The sequence below is a fragment of the Nothoprocta perdicaria genome, unplaced genomic scaffold, assembly GCF_003342845.1.
Source record: "Nothoprocta perdicaria isolate Ctin4 unplaced genomic scaffold, notPer1 scaffold_0, whole genome shotgun sequence".
NCBI classification, from domain to species: Eukaryota; Metazoa; Chordata; class Aves; order Tinamiformes; family Tinamidae; genus Nothoprocta; species Nothoprocta perdicaria.
The window spans coordinates 14679148-14698488 of NW_020454092.1; the positions used below are offsets into that span (position 1 = coordinate 14679148).

Genomic DNA, 19341 nt, shown 5'->3' on the forward strand with positions numbered 1-19341 from the left:
TCCACAGCTAAGTCATCAAATGAATCCGCATGTGATGGCCCATACAGGTTAGGACTCCCACCTACTTCCCTCTCTCCTCAGTTTTCTGTCTTTGCTTGCTGACCACCTATTTCCACATTTTTATATATTTTTATTTTATATATATATATTTTATATTTTATTTTATATATTTATATTTTATATATATTTTTTATCTCTGATGGATTCAAGTGTTTTGCCTGAACATCTGACCTGTGCAGCTCTCCTAGAAGAGCAGAGCAGAGACGGGGAGAGACATTCAGACACACGCAATGCAGTTCAAACCCTCAGCATCTAGAGCTGCATCTGCTGAGAGGAGATTAGCTCAAGCATTTGTAGCCTATTTTCAAATTGAATTTATGTGGTTTTTAATGTGTTGATTCTTGATACACCCGATGTTGAAGTGCTCTTACACAACACTATTATTTCTCTGTGAAAGCAGGCATCTATTCTCAAAGCAAGGTCTATGTACTTAAATTCTTTATCTTTCTATCCTTTTTGTTACCTGCAAGATAACCCCAGCTGCACAACACACTTAACCAGAGACCAAGGCTTAAGTTTCAATCTAGCTTTTTGTAAAGCAGGAAAAACAGGATTTGGGTTTTCATTTGAAAAGAGCAGGCATGGCATTTCTGCGAAATGGTTATGCTAATATATCAGGACTCAGTCCTGTGAAAAGGAAAGAAGCAAGAAGCTTCTGAAGTGGCATAATTGGGCTATTAAACACAGTAAATTAAGTGGTTTTTACGTTTGAGTTTTCCTTTTCATTTTTAGTGGGTTTTCAAGCACATACCTGTTTGTTACCCATGCAACATACAGCAGAGAAAATAAGGAGCTATCTGCACTGGCTCTTAGATAAATAAAAAGCTAGTTTATAAAGCTAGTTTTGATTTAGCAGTGTTAAAATTAGATCACAGTACTTTAGCCTGTGTTTTATTACTAGAGTGATTTTAAGCCTTGAGTAGAATTATCCCTCTATTATCTGCTCACAGCCAAGCACCTAAATCTATATTTAAGCACCTGCAGTCTAGTCTGGCTTTCAAGACACAGAGCATGTACCGTTCCCTCTGCTGCTCAGGAAGGCTGTAAAGGCTCCGTTGCTCTAGAAATTACACTTCTCATTTAGGCACATACTTTTCCAATTACACTTGCCATGTTCCAGCTTCTTCATCATTCTTCTGTTGTGAATACCCTTCCCCCCCCCAAAAAAAAAGAAAAAAAAAAGAGAAAAATCCTTGCTGTGTCTTGCAGGAAACCCTGCACCACTCGTGGGTGGTACCCTAAGCAGTGCTCATATCTTCACGCAGTATCTGCCTGCTAATGCAGGAGCTGCATAACATACTGTCTGCTGGAGGTAACTTCATGTGAGCTGCTGGGAACCACCAGCAAATGCCCATAAATTTCCCTCTCTAGCCCAAGAAGTTGTTTTCTCCACCTGTATATGGAGAGAACACCTCTCCACCTAAACCAATGCCCTGATAGGTTAGTCTGGGGCTCAAACACTGTGTAGGTCTCTGCTCTTCCTTCCAGGGCACATTAAGCTTGAAGAATCCCGGCACTATTAGGAAACTGCATGAGTAAGAGCCAAGAGCCACTGCTGCTTCTGGCCTCCAGCCCAGGCTGACTCTAGGGGGTTGTCCCGAGGCAGATGGGCTTCCATATGCTCCCCTGACAGCCTTGGGAACATCTGGCAAAATACTCACCCCACTCCATCATTACAATGTGGCCCAAAGCAGTTCGCAGCTGCCCATCACCCTGTACCTCAAGGCATCAGGGTATGGTGCCTCATTGGAGCCTCGTGGATTGTCCTCCACTGAGATGTTAAGCTGCAAGAAATTCACAGGCAGACCATGCTCTGATTTTATTTCCCCGGCCAATGCTACAGGGGGACACTCTCTTAAGTAAGACGCTTCCTTTGCTATTGATAAATGTTATGTCTTTGCAGACATTCAGTAGTCCCCCACACGCTGCTGGCATTTCAGCTCTGACTCAGGGTCTCTTTTCAGCAGGGAGCTGGATGCCTCACTCTTGCTTCGAGGTTTTTGACACTCATGAGTCATTCGTCCCTCTCTGACCTGCATGAGGAAATCTAAACCATCAGGCTGTGCTAGCAAAGTCATCAGCCTCCTGCATGGAAAAGCCAGGCTCAGGAGACACTCCTGCCTCTGCTGTGAGCATTACTCTTAGAATCAGCATGTTCCCCCACCCCCCAAAAAGGCACTCCAGGAAAGGAAACTCCTTCGTATCTCGGGTAATTAACCCATTTCATCCCTTCCTAACACCCAGTGACTTCATGTTCACCTCTCGTCACAGACAGCATTTATCCCTTGGCAACCACAGCTCTGCCTTAGCTTCTTTTCTTCCTTCCCACGTATTTTCTTAAAAACTCTCACCAAGGGAGGGGTATCTCTCTCCAGATCACGTCATGATTGTTGTGACCAGGAGTTATAGGACAATCCACCTTCCAGCTTTTTGCCCTAGCAAGGACAGGGGGACACCACACAGGCCAACAGCACCTGTATGACCGCTTCCTTTGCCCCACATCATTGGTGTAGCAGCCACTTCGCTTTCTGTGGGCCCATTGTGGGGTAGATCAGCCTTGGCCTCTGCCCAGAATGTCTCATGTCCACCAGGAGAATCCAGTGACTTTGCAAAGAGAAAACTGAGTCCTGGGACTCTGCAGGCAGCCAAGCCAATGAGCCATTCAAGGAGCTGGGGTTAACAAGAGCTGCACAAACATCTAACCTATTTCAGGGGACTGCCTGCTCTCAAAATGTGCAGGGATGCTGCGTCCTCATGGGTGTGATTCTGCCTCCTGAAATAAGTTGTTTCACTTAGATACACTTTGTGCTTTCTGTTTAATAAGCCATTGCGCTGTACTCAGGCATAAAACAGCCCAGGCTGGGAGGCACCGAGATAGATGAGCAACAGGGGAATAGCTCAATGTCTTCGAGAGAGACAGAAAGACCTTTCTGGCAATGGATGGTCCTACAGGGAGCCACTGATGCTTCGTTACTAGCCCTATAAAAGTGGTTATAATTCAACCAGGAGGCTCAGATATGCACAGCTCCCTTGCTCCTCACCAGCAAGGTGGGGACGCTCAGTGGGGACCAAAGACCTCAAGTGAATGGTTGAATGTGGTGAAGACCTGGAGGGAAGCAAGTCCCTGGGCAGAGCAGCTAATGCCAAGAGGAACTGTGAACACAGAGATCCGAGATGCGTCTTCTGTATTAGCTAAGCATTACATTGCCAGGATTCTGGGGGAAGGAGGGTAAAATTAGTCCTTGCCTGCAGCCAACTTCTGCTTGGACAGTGCTTGCAAACATGTTTTTTCTCCTTATTCAGACACAAATCTTGAACAATGGAGGTGATTTACATGCTACAGATCTTTTCATTCATGTAACAGAATTTGCTGCGCAGCATTTAATGGCAAACAAGGAATCCAGCCAGTGGGGAGCCCGTGAACCTGCTTGGCTTTGATGATCTCCCACATGGGCTCTCTGATCCATAATAAGCTGGTAGAGCTCGTCTGCAGAACGCGGTTCAGACATTCATTCCATCTACCACTTCCAGAATTAATGAGGATGCAGCTGTCATAGCACATTCAGTGAGCTTTGTTTCTTTGGGGAAACCAAGTTGAAAAGAAAAGAAAAAAGTTACACACTTTTAAATGCTTTAAAAATTGCTGTCTGAGACAAGCTTATGGCGTGGTCTTTCAGGAACAATCAGTGCTTTCAGCTCCACAGGAATCTGTGGGAGCTCCGTGGTTCAGGGAAAGTAAACAGGAAACACTTATTTACTGCTTCTCCCAAAAGTGGGAGGGTTGAGATCCTTAGGCATATATTTAAAAATAAACAAAATAAACTTCTCTTTTTTAATAGATGATGCAAAACTGCCTGCTGGAACTCATTGCCAGAGGACAATGTGGAGGGCAAAAGTGTAACCAGGTGTCTGTTTATGAGCATTATTCACAACGAGTCTTGTTAAACATCAGAAGTTCTGATGCAATGTCTACTTTAGGAAATAAAAGAATCATTGGAATGTTGGCAGGGACCTTTGTGGCCGCTTGTCCATACTGTTCCTCCCTGGGTACCAGGTGCAGCTCCCTCTTGGTGAATATTCTTTTCCTGGCTCCAGATGAACATCCACATCCACAACCGTGGCTGTTGTCCTGTCTTGCCATCTGCCACTACTGAGAAGAGGTTGGCTGTTGTCTTTGTACCTCACCCTTAAGTATCTGCACAGCTGCTACCAGATGTCCCCTTAGGCCCTGCTGTTGAAACAGTTTCTCCACAAGTCCAAAACTTGCTGATTATGAGAAGCGGGGAGGGTTGCTAGCTTTGGAGTCTGACCAACCAGGCCTCATTCCTCAAGAATGCAGCAGGTTCCTTGTGGAGCTGTAGAGACCTCCTGCCTATGCACTGTGCAGCAGTTTGTGCCTGGGTTCTTCTTTATATGAGGATGCTCCAACGCAGATCCCAGAAAAAAAACACATTCAGAAAAAGTAGTGAGCATCACTGTGAATATACCATCATATAGGATGGCAGTGAAAAGTTGGGAAGAGGGAACACTGACCAGCTACGTTAGCCTTTGTCAAGCTTCTTTCAGAGATGCAAGCTGAGGAGAAACACCAAGAGCTGAAATCCTCTGTACAGTCAGTGGAAAGCAATGGACACGACTGTCTGTAGCTGCATGTTCAGGAAAGTAAGCCCTTGTGTCCTTGATAAGGACTTCCATGAGTCCTGTTTCAGTCGGCCCTGGGTAGTGTTTGCATCACATCCCAGGGCTCTGCTGGTGGAGACTGGGCTCAAAGCCAGTTTTCAGAAGCTGTTTATAGTCTTCTTTATCATAATCACTTCTTGCAAAGCTGGGAATTGCTGACCTCTCCATGCGGCACGTGAGTGCTGCAGCTCCTGGGGAAGGTCCCCTGTTCAAGTTGTCACAAACGCATTTTTGTGATGTCTCGATTGCTACAGATGGATCAGGGAAGAATGAAGGACACCAGGCTCATTCATGTTTCTTTAATTAGTAACAGACCAAAACATTTGGACTTTCACACATTATTTTACACAGAAATCATTGGAATGGTGTATTGGCTGGTTTTGTCTCCATTTTGTTCCCTTTTATTTCCATGTAAAAATATAAATCTGGTACATGAGATTTAAAAAAAAATAGATTTTCACATCAAAATAAGTGCTTTGGGCACTAAAAATCCATTTGTGCACTTTACTGCCGGCATAATGTTTACATTTTCTAGCTGTATCCCCTCCCTTCCTGAAAAGTGGACAAATCCCTGTTTATAAATATCGGATGTGTGTAATACAGAAAATCCTCCTATAAAAAGTCCAGGAAGCACAAATGTAACAATATTGTGGCTCAGACAATTTGATTTTAACGCTCCAAATAATAATAAAAAAGACCTCACCTCTTATCGAAGGAGGTTGTCACAAGAAACACAGCAATAGCTACTAGGCATTACAAACATAAAGGGGAAAAATTTTGGCATGTAATACTGATGCCTTTCAAGGGAACAATGACATAGACCAGGTATAGTCAGTGTGGTTTCTTTCTTAGGCTAAAGAAATCCCAGGGAACAAGGTTTAAGTAGAGCAGATCTTGCCTTTTTGGAAGGACAAGGCAGATCAGGTGTCCCTTGATGTCCCTCCCAGCCTAATTAATTATGATGCATAGTTGGATAATGAGAAGATAACAGTTTCTACAGACAAGATCTGCTGGGTTTGAGCCAAAAACAACATAGCAGGAAATACTATTTGGTTTTTTGGCAACAGTTTCTTTCCTTCACTTATTATCCTGATTTCTGAGTCTGGAAAACAGACAGGGCTGATGACACTGGAAAACAGCCTCCATCTGTCATGGGGCATCTAGTCTTTAGTCCAAGAAATGTTAGGTGCATTTTGGAATATCATAAAGTCCCCTTTGCAAAGTGTGAACATTTGGAGGGGTGGGGAAGTCATGGTCCCTTTGATAAAGCAGGAATTGGTCAGGACAGAGGAGACAGTTGTAGCTTGTGATTAAAAATGGTGCATTGACTCACCAGCTCATGATGGTAATTGGGATCAAGTGCCACCAGCTTTGCAGAGCTAACCTCAGATGGGACAAACCCAGTCTATGTGGGAATAGTAAAAATCATTACTTAGCAGCCAAGTTCATATTTGCTCACAGATGAGCTTGGCTACGAGAATCAGAGTACCCTGTGAGCAGGTCTCTTACTCAGGGATCATTATAGCTGAGGACAAAAAGAGGAAGGGTAGTTGAATGGATACCACCAGACCTAGGGCTAAGGTCTTAGAGACCAGGGAGTGTAAAAGTCAGTCAAACGTGCCTTGTTCTCCAGCAGTCAGTGGCTTTCTAAGATAATAGCTGAATGACAGACATTGGGGTCTATTAAAAAAAAATGTCCAGAGATGTTGAACAAGCTCAGGATTCAGCCCTGGCCTGAAGAGGCTCTTCTGCAGGTTTCATAGTCCGGTGGATGGAAATGACCAGAGCGAGTCTTTCAGAATGACTGTCCCACCACAGCGAGGGTGTCTTGTCCCACTGGACTGCCAATGAGTCCGCTGTGTTTTTCTGCCAAAATCACTTCAGTGGCAAATTCGTTCTGTCATTTCTTTCTGCATTGAAGGGCAAGAGAAAAGAATGAAACGGTTAAAAGAATGAAACAAAAGCTGGATTTGAGCAAAGTAGCATACAAGACAGTTTAGTAGAAATCCAGAATCACTAAGGAATTGATCATGGAAACTCAAGGATAGTTACATCCTTTCCCATGCTAGCCCTTCCAGAACCCCTCTGCTTGTCCTGGCTGCTTTTCCAAGGATCCTCCTTGATCTCTATAGCACAAGGTTATTTTGGCTGTTTCCTAGCTTTGAAAGCAAGTCCGAGAAAAGGGAAATTGAAAGATCCAGGTCCTGCTCCTGTCTCCGCCATGGAGCAGCCAGACAAGATGGTTCAGCTCTCAAGGCCTCTGTCTGCAGCTGCCCAAGGAGATGGGAGGCTCAGAGCTCCTCCTGGGAGCAGCAGAGGTTGCTCTGTGAGGCCACAACAGCCCAACCAAAGGACCTGTGGATTTGGCAGGGGATCCCATGGCCATGCTGCAATGGAAATGAATGCTAATAATGGAAGTTCATGGGAAACCTCCTGCTAAGTGATATCTGCAGCCTATGGTGCTGTTACTTGATGGCTCTCTCAAGGCAACTATGACTGCCCACTGGTACCCCTACGATACGACAAACAAGGCCCTCCCCCCTAATCAGCATCTCCATCAGCTTCATTTACAAACCCTAGCCCTGAGGTAGGTCCCGGACACAGGGAGAAAAAAGGACAACATCAAGTTCTGTTTAGGCTAATAGACTGTTTTCTTTAGCCAGGACTGAGTGTTACAATGCCAGCTGCATTAGAAAGGTGCCCAGCTCCAAGGGAGTGCCAGATAGTATTTGTTCTCAGCTTGAGGAGTTCCAGTAATAAACAGCTTCCAAAGTGGATTCATTGCTGTAGTGAGGAAAGCCTTTGATTCTCTCTGGCTCATCAGGTTCACAGCTTGCTAATGTGCACACGCACGCAGACAACCCCAAGGAACGTCTGAACATCTTAACATGTATTCCCAGAATAGATGTGATGTCTGTTGGGCTCCTGCTCTTTGGAAAAGGAGGGATGCAACTCCAAAGAAATGCAGGACTAGATAAGAGGGATGACCCTTGAGTAAACACATGGAAGGCTTTTTAGCCCTATAATGAAGAGGGCTAGGAAGTGCAATCTCTGCTCTTCAGTGCTGAGAGCTTTGTTTTTGAATTCTGTCAAGGTGAGAGTGGCAAAGACAGGGCTTCTGTAGATGACAAATAAAATCACTCAAGTGCAGAATGCTGCCATCAAATGAAAAAGCAATGCACTGCCACAAAGCCATTCTGCAAATGGGAAGTGCCTGCAAACATCTCAGGAGGAAAAAGGAGAGGGGACGAGAAGAACGTGGATGTCCCCTCGCGACAGCATTCAGCTCACCCCACCACTGCAGCAAGGATGCACAAAAGCAGCCTGGAGTGGGGTGGGTTGGGTGGTCAGTGGGTTCCCAGGCCACCTGCAAGCTCGTCAGGCCAGCCCTGAATGCCCACGACGTTCCTCATGCCTCCGTGTGTAACCAGCTGGGCCTCTGCCAGCAGCAGTGCCAGTGCTCGGACCTGCCTTCCCCATCCTCGGGGAAATGAGTGAGCAGCTTCCCTCGGTGCCCTCATCCTTGATTTGATCTTTGCTAAGAGAGTGAATCAATGCTTGCTCTTATTTCTGCCCAAACACAGGGTCTTATGAGAGATTGACACTCTCAAGGCCAGTTCATTTTATCTCACCCAAAAGATGGATCATCTTTCCATAAACCTTGAGGTCTAGCAAGAACTGCCGTCTTAGCCACCCTAAAAGGAAGGAAGATGCAGCCCACTGCCTGTCCTTGCTTATGTGTCAGCTGAAGATCCACCAGGACTTTAAAACACTAAGATTCATAGACATAACTATGGTGCAGCCCAGTGAGGAGAGGAATGATCGAAGCAAATCTCCTGGACTGGAGAGAGTAATTTCCCAAGGGAAAGTGAGCTGAGATCAACTGGAAAGTGCTGCAGAGGTTTGATCCTGTTGCTCGAGCTCACAACTCCTGCTGAAGCACAACCAAAACAACACAAATGCCACCCTCCAGCTCCCCACTCATTCTCCAGAATACAAGCAGGGTTAACCTCAAGCCCTGCCTTGCTTTCAACAAGGATTATGCAGAGAGACCTAGAGTAACACAGCCCTGCTATCACTTGTGCATCAGCAGGGACAATCTTTGGAAGTTTCTCGCAAGCTCCAGCAGTTTGTCCCTCCCTCCAAAACCCAGCAGTGCATCCAGGACCCAGCCATTCTCTGGCTGCACAAGGCCACTCACCACACGTACAGCAAGTCATTGCCTGGGGGAAGAAGGTCTTCCAGATGCTTGAGCCTGCTGTGGGGTTCAGATGCCAGGTAATGGGCACATCAACAATATAAATGCTGCTCTCTTCCTTGTAGTTTAGCCCGGGTTGCATCACACTGGAAAACCTGTTCATCTGAGACTCCTTCAGAGCCATAAATCACACCCCAGTGCATGTGAGTCACTGGCATTGAGACCTATTTAGCAATGGCAGCCTCTGCTTTGGCTATTAGCTGTTAATTATTTACATTAGCAAGCATCAGTCAAAGGAGATGACACCATTATGGGCTGTAAATCAACGTTAAAGAAGTTTGTCCTGAAGAGTGGTGGTGAAGAAGAGGAAAAGAGGACCCTGTGCAACTGAGCTGCCATTTTCTAGGGCTGAGGCCATCGGGATAATGTAGGTCATAATCAAACTACAGGAGGCAACTAATACAGATGCTGTTGTCTTCAGGTCCCCCTGGTTAAATTTTCATCCCCCTTCCTAAATCAGGATTAGAGCAGATAGGCAGAAAATTGACTGAGACAAATGAAAGCAGAAAAGGAATTAAAGTGCTTAGCACCAAAGTCCCTATTTTTTCTCTGTAGGCTTAGATGCTGCTTGTCTTCCCTGGCTCTGTGCTATTGCACATGCTCTTTTCTGCAATCCATCCTCCTATCACATCATATTAATGACTGGGTTCCCAATTAATTGTTTTCCCTGTTGCTCCATGACCTCCGTAGGTCAGACCACACTCAGCCTTGCCTGTCACACACTCGCTTCCCTTACAAAACCAGCTACGTGTGTTTTCTGGTTTATTTGCCTGGGCTGTCTGGTCTCCGCTCTCCCCCTGTTCTGCCGTTGCTAAAGACTCTTGCTGTCTATTTTGCTAATTGCTTCCCAAGGGAGGATGGAGGAACTTGGAGCTCCAGGGAGGCCTCTCCAGTTCAGCCTCTATAGCTGCTGTGTGAAGCTGTGTGCCTTGTCAGCGCTTGCCTTTCTCCAGTCTCATTAAACTGAACATTAGGATCTCAAGCTGGAACATTAGTCCTCTCACGGGAAAAATCAGGTCTGTGGAGAGGAGATTTTTGGGTTGAAATCTTATACTTGAAGGCCACACGGACACAGCTGGCTAAAGACATTTTGGTCTGCAAATTTCTTAAGAGTCACCAAGACAGTATAGACAGGGACCACTATGTTACGGTGGTCGTCAGTCAGAATGCCAAGGAGTGACTCATGGCAACTGTGACAGAGGCAGAGTTTAAGGAGGGTTTTGGAAGATTCATGGGTTGTGAAGTTCTCCCTCAGAGGATTAAGGCAGATAGTCACATGAAAGAAAACATGGTTGAGCTTTTAAGGTCGGGATGGTGAAAGAATCCACAGCAAATGGCTGCAGTGGCCAAAGTCCAAGCCCAAGTAAATTCACCCGTGTTGTACTCAACCCATGCAGGTCTCAACCTCTCCACCTCCCCATCCCAGGGAGATCCTTACCAAAGGCTCCAGCTCCCGATGGTCAACAAGGCTGAATTCCCTGATGAAGTAGTAAAAGTGCTTGTAGCAGGTGTTGACGTGAGCCTCAGCACCCATGTTGATGATGCTGTCAAAGTGGTGGATGTAGACATGGACAAAGACACGGAAGAGGCGGGTGAGGATCTTAGTGCAAACTTGCTGGAACTGCTTGGGGAAGGGAACACCTGCAAAGCAGAAGCAATTTGGAAGCTGTTTGAGCATTTACAAAATAAAAGCACCTAGAGTTTAAATGTCCCTATTATGGTTAACAAGCAAGTAGAGGTGATGGATTCCCTTGGCTAATGTCAAGAGTGACAGGAACACCACAGAAGTGTACCATCCAGCTCTGCCAGATACTTCCTTATTACTTAGCAGTCAATTTTATCCAGGCATGATTTGAGGATCTGTGGAGTTTCCCTGGGAGGGAACAGATCCCATGCAGTGAGGGAGCCAGATCCATACACACCTGTGCAGCCCCAAGTCACCTGGCAGAGGATCCTTGTGTTCTTTCTCCACACCTTTCCTCTGCACGCCTATGCAGACACAGCAAAATTCAAGATATTGGAGAAGGACAGAGGCAGTTTATCATAAGGAATCTTTCCTTCCAGCTGAACCTACAGTGAGTCATAACTCATCTCTGTGCCATGGGTCATAGCCTTGCATGGCCATAGCAATTCCCAGTCAGACCAGTCCGCTTCACACAGTCACATGTATTTACCTATTTTCAACGTATTACCTTGAAAAAGAAAAGCAAGTCTTCTTCCACTCCTTCCAGCAGGGCATAAATCCTGGTATCACAATATCCTGGGATACTGTGAATCAAAAGCTTGGTTTGTGCTGTTCTTTCTCCTGACACCCTAGCACTGAAACATCAGTTCTAATACACCAAAAGAAATGGGTAGGGTTTTTACTTTTCTCTCAAGGTCCCTGTTTCAAATTAATATCTCATTAAAATAAAATGGGAGAAAAACTGACTGGCTTAATAATACTTGGGTTATAATCTTGTTGCGCCTGTATGATGGTAGCTAGATACAGACAGGGATCAGGGCACAGGGCCTGCACTCAGGAAGGACCAACTGCTTTATCGCAGGCTTCATTTGAACTTTTTGCACTGGGTGAGAATTTGCTGAGCAAATAAAAGCCCTAAGCACCAAACCAGGGGGGAGAGAAATACTTTTGGGGTGACTTTTACAGACCAGCTTTTAAGAACCAGCCAAGAAATACTGATTTTAATAAGGACAATCCAGGACAATCCATGACAATCCATGAGTGATGGCTCAGGAGCAGGCACTGGCAGCGCAGTGCTGGGGGATACACGTTGTTCTGGGCAGAGTGTCGCCCTGGGGCTCGGGGACAGCAGCTGCCTGCAGCACAGCGGGTGCTGGGGGGCAGACAGCAGCCGGCCCCACCTTGTCCCGCGTGCCGCTTGCCTAGGGACTGGCTTGCTCGGTCAAAACAAGCAATGAGGAAGAAATCAGACCTGACCAGCCAATAAAAGTTTATCTCCAAATTGCAAAAGCTGATGGTGAAGGAAAACAACAAACCTCCACCCTGTTCTGAGATGAGAGAGAAATAGAATTTAAGAGTAAACAGCAGACCAGAAGGATCTGCAACACCAGGGCTGATAGCATCTGTGGTGCAGGTCGTGCTGTTAGATGAGCCACATGCAGAACTGACAGGCAGTGAAGAGCGGCTTTCCACTACTTTGGTCCTGTGGTTAGCCAGGAACCCTCTTGGCCTCTAAGTCCAAGTCTTCTTGGACATGCCAGCACTAAGGGACTGTGAGGGGCAGGCACATCAAGCTACAATATATGTTTTCCAAAAGCATTGAGGCCCTTAGCACAAGTCTTGTGGCCAACAGCAACCGTGTGGCTGTGTCTGGGAAGATGTTGAGCTGCTATGTACCTAGTCACACCTGCAAAGATCTCATAGAGAGTGCCAGGACCGAAAGTGTCTTATTAGAGTGCCCCACCAATGTACTTGCACATGAATCCAGCAATAACATCCGCTCCTGGGACATGAAGCTGAGCTGCTCTTCCTCATGTCCATCACAAGGTGTCAGTGTGTGGCTGTCCCTTCGAGACATAGCCAGGCTATAGTGTCACCAATGGACAGGTCAACCCCATGTCACACCACCACCACCCACTATGGTCCTTTGGCCAAGGGAGCAGTGGTGTCCACATCTGTCCCTTTCTCTCCGCAGAGCCACCCTCAGCAGCACAGAGCCATGAGGTCCTCCTTCCACTCCCCATGCTGCTGCCAGGTGGTGGCCTCCTCACACCTCAGGGCCCTGGTGCCACTCACATCCCAGGACCCTGGACACAGGCTGCAGCCGGTGGGCTGGACCTTGCAGCTGGCACAGGAGATCACAGAGCAGAAGTCAGGGCATAGCTGGATCTGCACCACCAATGGAGGCCCATAGCCCCCAGACACATGTCAAAAGAGACACACAAAGGCTCTAGACACGAGCTGGCCACCCTGCATGGACGATCTGGCCTTCTGATACAGCTGAAACACATGCAACATGGCATAGGGGAGCTAACACCTTCCTGTGTCCCTTCCCTGAAAAGCAGTGACTCAAGCTTGGAGCCGAGTGCTCTCTTTGTTGGATGGGTTTCAGGAGAAGGGCTCTCTCTTACCCTGTGCATGCGTGGACCTCCAGCCAGAGCCTCTTGTCTATTTAAAGAGCAGGGAGACATTTCACACTTGAGAGCTGGGATCTGCTCAGCCAAGGAGCTGTGTGAGTTGATTAAAGTGCTTCCCGGTGGGAAGGAAGCGGGGCGGATATCTGATAAGCCAACGGCTCTCGGGCCCTGCACTGCCTCCAGCTCCGAGCGTCCCCTGCCAGGCTGCCCGGCCGGCAGCTCTCCAGCAAGGCAGCACACACTGGCGAGGACCTGGAGAAATTCCCCATGCCCTCACAAAATATGGGAATTAAAGGGCTCTCCAATAAAGAGCTATCAGCAGAAAGGTGCTTTGGCTAACCCCGTGAGCAGCATGAATATGTGACAAGAATGCCATTGGGCCTGGACCACGGCTGCTAGCACAGGGGATGTCCAGCAGGTAACTCACGGGGCATCCTCTGCAGCCCGCACCCAACACAGTGGAGCACAAGGGGAGAGCAGGTCACCCTTCTTCACCCTCAATGCGCCTCCCCATGCAGGTCTGGCTGTTAAATCACAGGTAGCCCATCCCGAGCAAACACAGGAGACCCATGGAAAGGATCTCAGCACTGTCCAAGCAGCAGCCCTTGCCTTGCAGGTGCTTAACTTTAAAAATAGAAGCCAATTTTCAATACAGTCACCTCAAAGCCATGCTAGCAACCCACGATGCTGATGAAGGGGGATTATCGGCTGGATGCGAGGCCAGGGCGAGCGCTGTAAACGGGGTGGGCGCAATCTCGCTGCCTGCAGCACCGCCGGGCGCTGGTGTCACTTGCAGCTGCAAAATCCATTAGCACCTTCACTTCATCTTGGATATTTTGCTTGAAACCCCAAGATGTCACTTAATGCTCAGAGAAGTCTCTTTTCCACACTCCACGCTGATTGCTTCAAAACATAAGGAAACCGTGTGGGACTATGTGTAAAAGGAAATGAAGATGAGAGGTAACAAAGTGCATGTGCTTATGGTAAGGGAATGGAATGGTCTTGGATCGTTCCTGCCATCTCCGTGATCCCTAGACCTCATGCATCAGCCAATTTATTTTTTTTTCATGATAAATCAGTACTGTGAAACTATTTTGCTTCTTGGCAATGGCATTTTCTTTTCGTCTACAAAAGCAGTAATTCAATGAACTGCGCAGTGATTTATTATTGTTGTTATTATTTGTAAATTCCATTTGGGCCAGTGTATTGTTCAGTGAATCATCTTTTCCTAAAAATAAGTCTTTAAAGCCCCATTTAGGATGAATGGCATGGCAGCAGCTGCAAACTGGTGTGGTGTTAATTTTGACAGAGGAAAATAATATTTTTTAAAAAAGACAAATTGTGTAAAAAATAGCCAGCTGAGAAAACTCCAATAATTGGCTGAATGCTGAACATTTTTCTGTTGTTGTGGAGAGAAAGCACTGAATAATTTTGCAACAAGTTTTCTCTTTTAATATATATTTGTCTAGGGACTAGGCTTGAATGGCAACACTTGAGCTTTGTAAAGCTCGCCAAGAGCTGCTCCAGAACCCCCTGAGCCTGAACAACCCTCGGAGCCCTGGCAGAGCACACGAGTGTTTCCTGTGCTGGATCTGCTCCACACGCTGTGTCCCCGCCGGTGCAAGCAGAGCAATGAGGTGGTCACCTCCTGCAGCTGCGGGGCACCCGTCCCCAGCCCTCCTTCCTGCACGGGCTCCTTCCCAGGGAAACTCTTCCCTGGCTCATCCCAGCAGGCACCGCCGGCCATGGAGTTGCCAGGGAGCAGCTGATACTTTCCAGGCGCTGGTTTGCTCATATGCCCACTCACTGAAGGAATGTACAGAAACAGTTTTACCAGCTGGTAAAAATCTCCCCGTGGATCATTTATTCTTATCCCTGCCTGGGAACAACGACTTTTCCCCATTTAAATGGTTTTTTTTTCTTTTTTCAGCATAGGTATATCATTTGGAAGAGGAGGAAAAAAAGAGCACAAGCACTTGCAGACCGATATGGGTCACCTGGGAAAGCTGTTACTGTAGAGGATTTGCAGCAGTTGGGTTGGCCTGGCTCGCTCCATGCGGGAGCTATTTCGTTTCAGCTGGCAAACGGAGGTTTCTGCTACAGAAGAAGGATTATACAGCAAAGCCCTTAAGTGGGACAGAGCCCTGTGGGTGGATTTCCCTGGGAACGGGGGTGACATGTATCTGTGCCCTCACCCTTGCTGTGCGCCACGTCCCTTGTACAGCTCCGGTGCCTCCCATGCCATTAAGCCTGCAGAGAGGTTTTCCTCTGGGAAAGGGGCTGGAGGGCTCTCTCTCGGCCTCTGCGGGGAGCGATGTCCTTCCTGGGGCAAAGCCGGAGTCCGCGGGACTCCTCAGCAGCTCTCGGAGCAGGGAGAGGGAGCGAAGAGCCAGGCGGGAGAGATCCTCTGTGGAGCAGCAGCCACAAACCTCCCCTTGGGACAGCGGGCAGGGAATTTCTCCCCTGTAAGCAGAGGTGGGACAAGCTTGCTCTACGCTAAATCCTGTCTTTACTGCTAGTAGTTAGGAGGCTTATTTGAAATTTGTCATTTCTTGAAATAGAGAAAAGAGAAAGAGAAGAAGGAAGAAGGAAGAAGGAAGGAGGAAGGAGGAAGGAGAGGAGAGGAGAGGAGAGGAGAGGAGAGGAGAGGAGAGGAGAGGAGAGGAGAGGAGAGGAGAGAGGAAAAGAAGAAAAGCATGTGCTCTGTAGCAGTGCTGGAGATGCCATTAGCCCTGGCGGGGCCTCTGGCTCCAGAGCCGTCTGCCGCCGCTGTCTCCAGCCATGGATGCGGGAGGAAGGCTCTGTTTTCCATCCCCGCCTTGCACAGCAAGAGGGTTTTCCTTTCATCGCCCTGCAGCTTGCAACCTTTTGCTTTCCCTTGCTGGTCTCCTGCTCTCACGTGGTCAAAGAGAGGGTGGTAGAAATAGGAAAATGTGTCATTAGGGAAAAAATACTTTAAAAAATCCTTTAAACAGCTCTCATCCACCCCGTGCCTCCTCAGTGTGCTGTATCCTGGTCTCCTGGGGCCTCTCCCAAGAGCCTGGTGCTTTGAGGAAGAGGTTGAGCATCTCCCTTTGGTCTGGCTCCTTTCCCGGCCCCCACATCTTTCCCTTAGAGCTTCCTTAGCCTCATCTCATGTTTTGGCACAAAAAAAGAGGGAGCAGCCCCCGTCAGGAGCAGGGAGATGTGACATTTTCCTTCAGCCAAACACCTCCATCTTCAGAAATGCCAGAGCTGCTGAGCAAATAACCCAAGTACATGGCAAGCCAGTGAAACTCAGTTAATTGGGGGCATACTGGCGACAAAATGTGACAATTAAACGAGGACTTGCTGACGACCAAATGTGACCGTCTCTCTCCTTCCACAACAGACTTCCACGCTCTTCGACACGAGCTCAGGCAGAGCTCCCTTTCACACGTGTGTGTATGTCGCATATCCACGTGACACCAGCAGCAGGGAGACACGCCAGCAGCAGCACTGAAGCCACTCGGTGGCATGACACAGTCCCCGTGCAGAGAGGCTTGAAATCTGGGCCGGGGACAGGTTTGCTAGAGCAAGACCAGGTTTGTCTGCAGGCAGCCTGCGCCAGCCCCGATTCATCCAGAACTGCCTCCACCTCCGGCACAAAACCTGCCACATTGGAAGGCTTTACACCCCGAAAGGAGAAGTTCCATGGATGAGGGGAGAACCACCAGGACATGACTGTCAGGAATATCTCAAAGCTGGCAGCGTGGAGGCAACGTGGTGGAACGGGCATGGATCAGCCAAGGACACCAGCAGGCACCGGTTGCTCCCTCCCACCATGGCACAGCGTGTCACTTCCAGCATCCCAGGAGATGGAGACTGCGTTGCCCTGTGATGGAGCTGGGAGATCCCTCTGCTTTGGGAAGCCAACGTGAGGACCAGCATGAGCTCTGCTCTCGTTCCACAGGAGAGGTGTCTCCTGAGCCACCTCCTGCTGCAGGTTTGCACGTGCAGCAGCCCCCTCGGGAAGCCCCTCTGCGTTCCCCCTTGGACAATCCTGAGATTCTACTCCTGACTCCGGAGAGCGGCTTCCAGGCGGGATCACATCCGAAATCCCACCGCAAAGGCATTGCACTGGATCAAAGCACCCTCCTCTCTGGCTTGAAAGCAAAGCACAAAAAAACTGTCTGCAGCCCTCTGTCAGCACAGGGAGCTTCTCCTTGGGAACAAGCAGCCTCCGGAACAGGAAGATCCATTCTCTAACCCTGCAACTTGCGTCCCTTGGCAGCAGTGACCCCTCCAGCTGGGAGCGCAGAGCCCGGAGATCCCCTCCAGCTGCAGCCAGAATCAACAGGGACTTTGTTGCCTCCCGGCAGAGCGGAGGCTCCCAGAGCTGAGCATCCCTCCTGGTGCTCCCAGCCAGCCACCAAGGAGCCCTTCCCGCCTCATCCATCTCCCAGAGTGTGCTGAGACCACCCGGACCGGAGCATGGGATGCCTGGAGCGCCAGGATCTCACCATTGAGTGGCCACTGTCTCCAAGTGAATCCTGGGGCCAACTAAACACACGGTGCCCATCACATTGGCTCTGAGGGATTTGGGGAAATACAAGCAGTGTTGGCCAATCCTCCAGGGCTGTCATGGTAATGAAAATCCCAAGCCTAAACCGCACTGATTTCATATAGATCTGTCAGCTCTGCTGCCTGGGAATACAGCAATGGGGAGGCAGACTTGCAAAGCCCGTGCATTTCCACCGTAAGCTCCTTAAAGCTTCTTTTACATTCAAGTGGCTTTGCATTTCGTCTGAAAAGAAACCACTTCTGTGCACGACCCAAAGCCTTGGCAGCCAGTTTCAATGCAAATGACCTAGCAAAAGGACGGATGCTGTAGAAGGGGGAAAGTTTATTTATAGAACCCTTTTGCTTCATGAAGATGCCAGAAAAAACACGAGATCAGCCCCTCAGGAAACGGAAACTCCTCTGTCCCCACCAGCCAACGCACTCAGCTCCTATCCTTGAACTCACCTTGTCAAAGGACAAAAAAAAAGCAGGTAAGTAGCAGGACTAATAATAAGCAGCATCAATAGCTGCCAAACTCTGCAAACAGCAGTAAGAGAGTTAGCTCGTGGGCTGCTTTTGCCTTTGTGGTTGATACAGTTTCTTAAGGCAAAACTTTTTCAATAGTTACATCGCATCTGGACGTTGGGTTGGCAACTGGAAAGGTCAGGTATTTTGGTCGGGCACATCTGCTGTGGAGATGTCCCAACTAAATAGCAAAATGTGAAGGAAAATCAGGACTAGGCTGAATCAGCAGAGATGGAGAGGAGCTGAGAAGTGAAGCAGCAGGATGAAAAAATGTTAAACGTTGGGAACATGAACCTACCTGGAAAACCAGCAAGAAATGCAGGTGATGAGGAAGAAGAGTGCTGTGGGGAGGAGTGATAACTCTATCCAAACAGCCTTGCAGCTCAGCTCTCTTTGAAGAAGGGCAGGAGAGTAGATGACTACCAGCCCTGAGTTCTCAGAATCAGAAAAGATTTGGAAAAACTCAAAGCACAGAGAAAGAGAACACTGTTTTCCATCTCCCCTGTGAACAGGATGAGAAATTCCTCGGGCTCAAATTGCAGCAAAGGAGGTGTGCAAGGCAGAGCCTGAAGAAAACCTGTAATGGGAAAGGCCACAGTCCTTGGGACAGCAATAGCAACCCTACTGAGAAGCCATTAACTAGCTCGGGGCACCACCACCAGCTTGGGAACTTGCAGCAGTTACAAGCACAGCCTTCCTGTGAGAACCCGGGCACACTCACCTATCCTGGTGGGGAAGATGTCTTCATTGTTGATGAGCATCTCAATCCAGTCCATCAGCATACACATGTACTGGGGGGCCGACAGCTTGGTGGGCTTCTTGTATTTGTTGTCATCCTGCCACCTGTATTCGTACTTGAGCCCGCCCGACATGATCGGGCAGCTCTTCTCTGTGCAGTACTCCGACATGGTCCCGTAGATGAGGTTGATGCGGTTGAAGAAGTCCACCACGTGCACTGCAATCCAGTCGTTGATGCTCTCCCCGGGAGGCAGCTGCACGACGGCCTTCAGGTCCAGCCCGGACTTAAGAGAGGCCTGAGCTTTCTTGTACAGCTCGAAGCGCTGAGTGCCGGGTTCAAATTTCTTCCGGGGACGAAATGTTTTGTCCTTATTGAAGACTTGCTTGAGGCACAAAGCCATCATGGGGTAGGCTGGCCAGGGTTGTGGCAGAGACTCAGCAAAAAGTGAACTCCGAGG

The 19341-nt window shown here is 48.2% G+C and overlaps 1 protein-coding gene across 1 annotated transcript; it reads right to left on the reverse strand.

Annotated features, from left to right (window-relative positions):
• Positions 1 to 5543: 5543 nt before the first annotated feature.
• On the reverse strand, positions 5544 to 19341 carry MOB3C (MOB kinase activator 3C). The gene is made up of 3 exons (XM_026034438.1): positions 18867 to 19341; positions 10437 to 10639; positions 5544 to 6650 (listed from the first exon to the last, which is right to left on the reverse strand). The coding sequence occupies exons 1-3, from the start codon at positions 19285 to 19287 to the stop codon at positions 6621 to 6623; spliced, it is 654 nt and encodes a 217-aa protein (XP_025890223.1). The 5' UTR covers positions 19288 to 19341; the 3' UTR covers positions 5544 to 6620.